At 33.8% G+C, this 8949-nt stretch overlaps 1 protein-coding gene across 1 annotated transcript in view; it reads left to right on the top strand.

Annotated features, from left to right (window-relative positions):
* LOC149801789 (DNA-directed RNA polymerase III subunit RPC3-like) overlaps window positions 1-4865 on the top strand; it is a 78962-nt gene extending 74097 nt beyond the window's left edge. The window contains exons 13-14 of the mRNA XM_089956137.1: window positions 3442-3591; window positions 4734-4865. Of these exons, the coding sequence (XP_089812263.1) occupies window positions 3442-3591; window positions 4734-4824 (241 nt within the window). The 3' untranslated portion in view covers window positions 4825-4865. The remainder of the gene's footprint in view (window positions 1-3441; window positions 3592-4733) is intronic.
* The last annotated feature ends 4084 nt before the right edge of the window (window positions 4866-8949 follow it).

Genomic DNA, 8949 nt, shown 5'->3' on the forward strand with positions numbered 1-8949 from the left:
TGTTACATATAAACAGTCCAAGTTGACTACTAATCTATGATAGGCAGTGTGGTTCTCCACTGAAACAAAACTTTGCTATTGCACATCTCTGGTTAAATATGAACACCCATTTTTGACATATGGAAAGAAAGTATGTTTGTCAGCAAAAAGAACTCATCATAAATAACTGATCCCTTTAGGCTGAATGATACAGATCCAGAGTTGTGTCCTAAATATGTCAGCAAAAAGAACTCATCATAAATAACTGATCCCTTTAGGCTGAATGATACAGATCCAGAGTTGTGTCCTAAATATGTCAGCAAAAAGAACTCATCATAAATAACTGATCCCTTTAGGCTGAATGATACAGATCCAGAGTTGTGTCCTAAATATGCAGTACAGGAGACATGGTAGCTCAGTGGGTAGAGCATTGAACTCATAATCTAAGGGTCATGGGTTCAGTACCTGTCTAGGTCAGCTGAGTTTGCTGCTTCATTGAATCTTATTGGGGAGAGTCATTAGCTTCTGTTTCATCAGAATGATGTAGCCAAATAATGTGCCCAAAACCAACCAAACTACATGTGAACAAAAGTCACTTATATCATAACCGTGGCTTGATTCTTCCATTGTACCTTCCATTCATACCAGCAAGCTCTGCTGTTGAGGCAATTTTGTTTGACAAGTGAAAATGTATTTCATAAAAAGAGACAGTACTAATGTCACTTTATGCAACTATAACCTTTATTATCTTTATTATAAATAACTGCAGACACACAGTTTAGCATGTGATAAAATGTTAAACTTCATTGTATTAAAGCCTTTTCCTCCCACTTTCATATGGATAGTTGTAACCATGGGATACAAACAGAATTTCATGTTGGATTTTGTTTTGTTCCAGATGTGAAGGCAAGGCCATGAAGAAGGTTGCCTCTGGCTTGCTGGAACTTAAATTAATTTTGGCTCTTGATCAGTCTGTTTATACCAAATATTATCCCCAAAATGAGGAAAATCTTAGATCGATGATATACCTGTTTTTTAAACAGTACCTGAATGAAGAAAAGTGTTGTATCATATGCCTGTCTCATGACCTTCTTCATACTCATAACCTTGACCTTTGATTCTGTTTTTGTTTGGTTTAATAGTACCTTTTACACATTAAAGGCACACCGTGAAAATGGGACCTAGTGCCTTTCCCAAGGAGTCATTGAGCCAGTCAACCCCAGCTGGCATAGATGGGTATTAAACCAGCAACCCTCAGATTATGAGTCTTAGACTTAGCCAGAGGAGATGCTTTAGCACCTCATAACCTTTGAGCTTGGGTCTTTAATACTGGATGACAAGGGATGAACTTAGATAAAGTTAGATCATAATATCTGTAAGGATTAAAAAATTACAGCCATGATAAGAAAACCTGCCACATGTTTGCATTAACCCTTGTTGTGATCTTGACCTTGAAGAATAGGGTATGAGTGTCTAGGCAATAGTGTCAAGGCAAGAAATATAAATGGCTGAAGTTTCATTAAAATATCTTTGTCGGTTTAAAAGTTATATCAATTTGTGGATAGAGTCACATGTTTATATTTCTCTTTGTTGTGACATCAGGTGTTTGTGACAATGCTGTGTGACATAATGTCTAGTCATGATTTATAATGATTCAGGTTTAAGTAAAGTATCTTCATTACTTATAAAGTTTAACTCTTGTCAAAGATACAAGTCTTGACTTAAATTTTCCCTTTGTTGAAACCTTCACCAATGGCATGGAGTGTGGCTGTGGTATGTAACACCCTGTCTTTGCATGATATATAATTGAATAAAGTTTCATTCAGATATTTTCACTAGTTCAAAAATTGTACTTTGGACAAAGATACAAATGCCGGAGTTTATTTCCTTGTCTTGACCTTGACCTTAAGGCAGAGAGTATGGCCATGGTCCATGACACAGTTTAGTTATGATATGTACGTGAACAGAGTTGCATGCAACTCCAGCCATTAAATAGTTATAGACCAGACAAGCAAATGTTAACATATGTATAATATAATATACTCTTGTTTAGACAGGCATATAAAAATGATTTTGAAAAATCGTCTAGAGCAAACAGTAAATACCCAGAGTTCCCATGCTACTAGAAAATTGGGGGAAAATGTTGGAAGAATAGGTCTGTTGATGTCTGCGAAAAGCCCTTAGATTTTGCAAATATTGATCATAGTTGGGCAAAATTGGATAATTTTCAGCTGCCACTTTATTGTAGAAATAAAATGATTAATTTTTGTAATTGAACAGAGCACGAGTTAGAGTTTTTATCAGAATTGTCAGATTTGGCAAAATACCTTAGTCAGTTGAGGTACAGTTGCTGCATGGATTGTTTGGTGCTTGACCTAAACATTTTTATATAGTCAATCCAAGTACTCAGGCTGTCAGATTCATAAGTTGGACTGGTAATACTGTAGTTGGCAGCATATTAATATCTTTTTGTATGTTGAAGGTATGAAGATCTAGCATCACAATGTACCACCGTATTGTGTGTGATGTGATCTCAATAAGTTTCAAAGAAAAATAATAAATGTAATTGACCCTAGTTCTCCATTTGATAGGTAAAGTTAATGAAAATGTGTTGTGATAAATCATTGCTTGTTAGTTTTTGGTAGCTCGCACTGTAAACACAGTGTTAAACTTTATTGTCAATAGTAGTCACAACTTAGTTTTTGCAGCAAATTTTAATATCACATTGTGCAAATTATGTAGAAATCTGCTGATTGCTGGAACAATTTTTAATGCACAATCACATGCTCTGGGCATAGTTGTAAGTGATATCATTAAATATACAGTCCATTGATTAATTACAGGGAAAGTAGATCTTAGGACACTAAGTGGACTTCAGTAGATTTTGTTAATTTCAAATATTTGGTCCTTCTTTTGATACAAAGGTATATAATATTTAGGGCTTTTGAGAAGGAAAAAAGCTTTCTTTATACCAACATATGTAGTTAAGCAGAATAAAGTTGACATTTTTATTCTGTAAATTCATGCAAATTTATATGAATTTCATTAGTTAATGCTTGTTTCTAGAGATACATCCTGTGGTCCAGTATAAATATTTAAACATTAAACATGGGCAGTTTGTTACAGGTATTGTGTGAATACATTTATATTGGGCCTACTCTGAATGTATCTTGGTCAACAGCCTGTGTCTTGTCACTTTGTATAATAGATTTTTTATTGGTGCTGAAATCTCTGTTCTCTGTATTTGGATTAAGTTGAATACTTCATAAATTCATTGAAAGTGGTTTTGAGTTTCACTAATCCAATGCAGAAAGTTGCTCTGAAAAATGTTGGATCTAGAAGATTTTTAAATTAATTTGAATAACATTTTGTAATTGGCTTCTAATTATTGCATTATGTAACAAAAGTTGGATAAAGAAGCTGAAATTATGAGTCTTGACTTTACTGGTTTTGCCACTGCAGGCGCCTGTTAGACAAGCAGGAGAGAGTAGATGCCATCACTGCAACATTAGAACAGACAGGTGCCGATGAAGCACAGAAGGAAGAAGTAGAGCAGATGATCACACCAGCCGAGAAAACACAGCTAAACCAAGTAAAAGAGACTCGCAACAAGCAAGTATTCTGTTTTAAATCCTTAGTGACTAGAATCCAGAATTTTTTATGGAATGAATATTACATTCATGCAACAAAGACAGAGAATTAAGAGATGCAAACTTTCATAATCAGTAATTAAAATAACGAATGCAAGAATTATCTCACATCAGTATCCTTATCCTTGTATTTTATTTCAGTGGCTTTCTGTCGTCCTCTATTTATTCATACATCAATTCATCAAATACACATGAAATACAGGTATTCCAAACAGTAACTTGATCTGGATGCTTGTATCACATCAAGTTTGATAGCAGAACGACATCAGATCTCACAAGCATAATCTAAGTTGTCCTCCATCAAAAGAGATGTGCTACAGTGCCCAGATCAAGTTACAATACTTTGAATCATTATAATACCTAAACAATTTTTTCATAATAAAAAGACAAGTTTTGATGATGTTTTTACTTTGATACCATCCATTTACTCCCTTTGCACACCGTCTGAATAGCATAAATGTTATGTAAACATTGTTTGGGAACGTCATCCTTGACATCAAGGAAGGGGCCCCGAGTGGTCTAAAGCACTCTCCATTACGGACCACTGCCATCTCACCTCTGTCTGCGTGGGTTCGGTTCGAGTCTCAGATTCGGCCAATGTATGTGAGAAAGCTTGCCAGTAGCTTCTTGTGGGTCAGTGGTTCTTTGTGGGGTTTTTCCAGGTTCTTCCTCCACCATTAATACTGGCCACCATGTATAGCCTATTGTGTGCTGAAAAATGGTGTTAAACCCTACAACAACAACGACATCAAGGAATCTAAATCTGTATACCTTAAGTAACCTACATTGTGGTTGTTTTAATTATCAGAGAAATGAATTCTTTATTAAGTATCAGTACATCTCTCATGTTTCATGATCTGGTAAACAAGGCTATTAATACAGCCAGATGATTAATTAATTATTAATGAATTAATACATATTACTTTCTGCACCTTTTATAATTTTTCAATCAATGTGATGTTTGCAGGAAAAGACACTATTCTAAGACACCCACCCCACCACCATATACATAATAAATACTTCTTGAAGCTTATTATTATTAGATTTTTTTAAAAGTCCATGCAAATGTTGTACAAATTGTTTTAATTTTTTTTTATTTTCCAGGTTAGATCAAGCAGAACTTCAGCTGGATGACACAATTTTTATACTGGAGACATTTCTTTTCTACACAGAGCAAGAAACTTGTGTATCATAGCATAATAAGTACATATGTAAATAAAGTCATGATCTATTTGATTCATTTGTCTATCTTATTTACTTTCTCTGTATTAATCCATTCATAATCAGTTAATCTGTTTAATCTATTTAATCCATTCATAATCAGTTAATCTATTTAATCGATTCAGAATCACTCCTGATCACACATTGCATAATCATGGTTCCATGCTTTTCTAAATATAAATTTCCAGTTTTTTTTCCAGGATTAATTTTTTTCAAGGTTAACATACGACCATTACTGAATGGAATTAAAGAACATTTTGGATCATAAACATGCATTTTCCGAATCTTAAGATGTTTCTCTTTCAGGACTCTCCAAAACATATATGTCAGAAAAGATAATCATGTACAAAACCAGAAAATGAGTCACACGAAACAAATTTGACTACATTCCTATAAATTGGCATTTAAAGCCATTTCAATGTACAGAATACAAATTCTAACTTTACTTTGCTGACCTGCATTATGTTGCTATGTGGAAACAACATAATGAGCATAAATTATTTTGTTTCCTTTCAAACCTTTAATTCCAAAGAATTCTAGAGCAATATATGTGCATGTTATACAAAGTAAACATTTCCTATCACAGTATGAAAAAAACACAATAAATGCAAAGTATTAAAATCTTATCTTCGTAACGAAAAAAGTTTAACCCTGAAAATATGTATGCCAGTAAAATCTCAAACAAGATTTTTCAACCAACCTAAACTCCTTCAGACGATTTGGTTAAAAATTTGATCATTTAAAGACCTTCAAAATTATATATTGTTGTATAAACAAGGACAGAATTTTCTGTAATATCAACTTGTCTTCTTGTAGTTCAATAAACCAGTCCCTAAACCCGTATTGATACATGGGCTCTTATCGTTTCTTAATATATAATAAAAAGTATGACAATTTCCCATTTCACCTGCGTTCTGTTTAAAATCTGAAACCAAGGCTTCAAGCTACATGTCACTTTAATAGTTTTGCACCAAAGTTCAGCTCAGAGATTCAACATTTTTCCAGGTTTCCTCCAAATATTTGAACCCCATTTTTCACATTTGGACATTAAGGATAGAGTGTGGGTTCAGAGCAATTACATATTAAAAAAATTTGGAATCTGCCGCCACCATAAGATAACTTACCAGGTGGCCTAGCAAATTTAAACTATATTATATCGACTTATACCTGCATGAAAGTGATAGGAAAAATTTTTATTTTCTCAAAAATGGCAAGTATTATAATCGTTATCTCTTTAATCCACTGACAGACTAGACAAAACTCTGCATGGATGAAACCTGACCCGGTACTTGCCATTTGCATTAATAGTCACATGACTTCACAACTCAAAAACAATGACATTGGAAGTCCAATAGTCATGTGATACCAACAACAAACTCCTTTTTAATGTTGTACAAAATTTCAATTATATTAAATGAAAGTCTGATACTTTTTAAAAAAAACAAAGAATATAAAATTCTCGACATATTTATTTCAAGAACAAATACAAGAAACTGGGCCAATCTGATTCATCAAGCAGAGTAGTCTGGTTCCCTGCTTCATATGCTCCCTGTGTGAGAGAGCACATGTCAGCATGGTAGTCATGTGATACAAAACTCCGGAAGTTGGTCTCTGAATAAATATAGAGAATTTTGTGCTCTTTTGTTTTTGTATTTTTATTATAACCAGTATATGACTTTCATTTTAAAAAAATTTCTACAACATTTGAAAATGATGGTTGCGAGATTCTGTGTGCTCATGCGACTAGCATTCGAAATCGCTAGTACCTGCTCCAATTTCATCAACACATTCATTGTATCATCTTTCGGCAGATTAAAGACATAACGATTTTAATACTCACAATTTCTGAGAAAATAATTTTCATATTGATTTCATGCAGGTTTAACTCGATTTAACACCACCATGTTGGCCTCTAGTGATGCAAGACTGGTTTTCATACGTTCCATATAAAAAATTATACAGATATCAAACTGTCTGTGAAACAAAAAGTTTACCAGACTAATCTAATCCACTGAGCGTTTGGATTGCCTCAATAAATTTATTTATGGCAAGCACCCAAATGATCCAAACTGCAACCTCCTAATATTCTGGTTAGAACCTGATAAATTTAACTCGCGATCAGTTCAGTTATGACTCAGTTACATAACTGTTTCGGGCGTCAAGTTGTGGAGGAAAATTCCTGGGTTTTTCCCGACTTCTGTCAATATTTGCAAATTTCAAGGACTTTTCACGGTTGGGGAAAAAAATATCATTTTTCCTGATAGTGTGGGAACCCTGTATAATCCATGTCAGTAACTTCAAACAATGAAGCAAACTAACCCTACTGACAAAATCAAAGGGATGTTAACTTTATTATGCTGCTTGAAATTACAAGTAAATGCCTTATCCTGCTTAAGCCAATTCACATTCATAGGTAGTATTACTGTAAATATATCACAATGTTAGCAAGATATGAAAAAAAGGGGAACAAAAATTTCAGTCAATAAACCTTGAGTATAGGTGGGATTGTCCACTGACCCCCCCCCTTGACCAGGAGTATAGGTGTTATTGGCGCTGAATGAGTTCATATGTATCAATTTCATTCGTAAACATAACACAACCAGATCTTGATGATGTGGTCCTATATACCATGTTTGTTTTATTAAAATCCAATGAAAAATATAGTCTTAGAGATATCACCTCATAAATATGCATAGGTCTCATTCATAAAAAAATGGCCATTAATATTTACCAAGTCAGATTAAAGTCAGGTCAGAAATGCACTCTCTGGTGATGAAAAACTTGTCAATTATTTGCTAGTTCATCACTGTAATATGTGTAGCTCTTGCTCACAAGAAACAAATTATACCTGTAGCTCTTGGTCATAATAAAACATTGATAATGTAAGCCTACTTATCAAGTTTGATCCAAACTGGATCAGAAACAGTCTTTATAGTGATAAGATTAACAAGCTCAGCCAATCCATGCAAGATTACCTCATTAATATGCAAGGATTCCGTGCATTATTAAACTCGTACGAGATTTTGATCACATGCCTATTGTTAAATTTTGTTCAAATTCCGATATAAAACTGACTTTCACAGTGGTAATGAGTTGGCCAATCAGCTGTAATGTCATCTCACTAATATGTATAGATCTTACTCATTATTGAACTCTTTCAAGCTTCTGAAGGAATAAGCTTACATTCCAAGTTTGATCTAAATTATGGCTTCCAGAGTGGTAACAAACTGTCAAATGGATGCAAGAATACCTCATTAATATGTGTTGATCTCTCCTGTTATAGAAATTATAGAAGATCTTGATAATATAAGCAAATATTCCAAGTTTGATCAAAATCAGATCAGAAATATGATTTTCCAAATGGTAACAAACTCCACTAATCAGATGCAAGATTGCTTCATTGATAATTGTGGCCCTCATTATTGAACATATCCAAGATTGTGATAATATAACCCTTCATTTCTGACTGATCAAAATCAGAAATATAGCTTCCAGAGTGGTATTAAGTTCAGCTAATTAGCATATATCACAAAACTGATCCAAACTGGATCAGAAATATAAAGACTTAAGAGTGGAAACGAGCTCAGCCAATCAGATATAGAATTACCTTATTAATAATAAACATATATCACACTCATTAATGAATATTAAAGATCTTGATCATGTAAGCCTAAGTTTCAAGTTTGATCCAAATCTGATCAGAAATGTTTCTTCCTCCAGGGTAATAGGCTCAGCTAATCAGATGCAAGATAACCTCATCATTATGTGTGGATCTTGCTAATTACTGAACTTGACTAAGATCTGAATGATATAATCATATATCCAAAGTTATGATCAAAACTGGATCAGATATACAGCCTCATGTGGTGAGGAGGTCAGCTAATCAGATACAACATCACCTCATTAATATACTGGATCTCATTCATTATTGAACATGTTTGAGATTTTTATATCAACTCACATTCTAAGTTTGATCCAATTAGGATTAGAAATGTAGACTGCACATAGGAGTGTTAAGATACATGGTCAGATGTTTCCATATAAGCCCTATGCATTAAAAGATGTCAAAAACCTCAGCTGGAACATTACAAATGGGTAA

This window comes from Sinohyriopsis cumingii, chromosome 4 (genome assembly GCF_028554795.1).
Source record: "Sinohyriopsis cumingii isolate HCF-2022 chromosome 4, ASM2855479v2, whole genome shotgun sequence".
NCBI classification, from domain to species: domain Eukaryota; kingdom Metazoa; phylum Mollusca; class Bivalvia; order Unionida; family Unionidae; genus Sinohyriopsis; species Sinohyriopsis cumingii.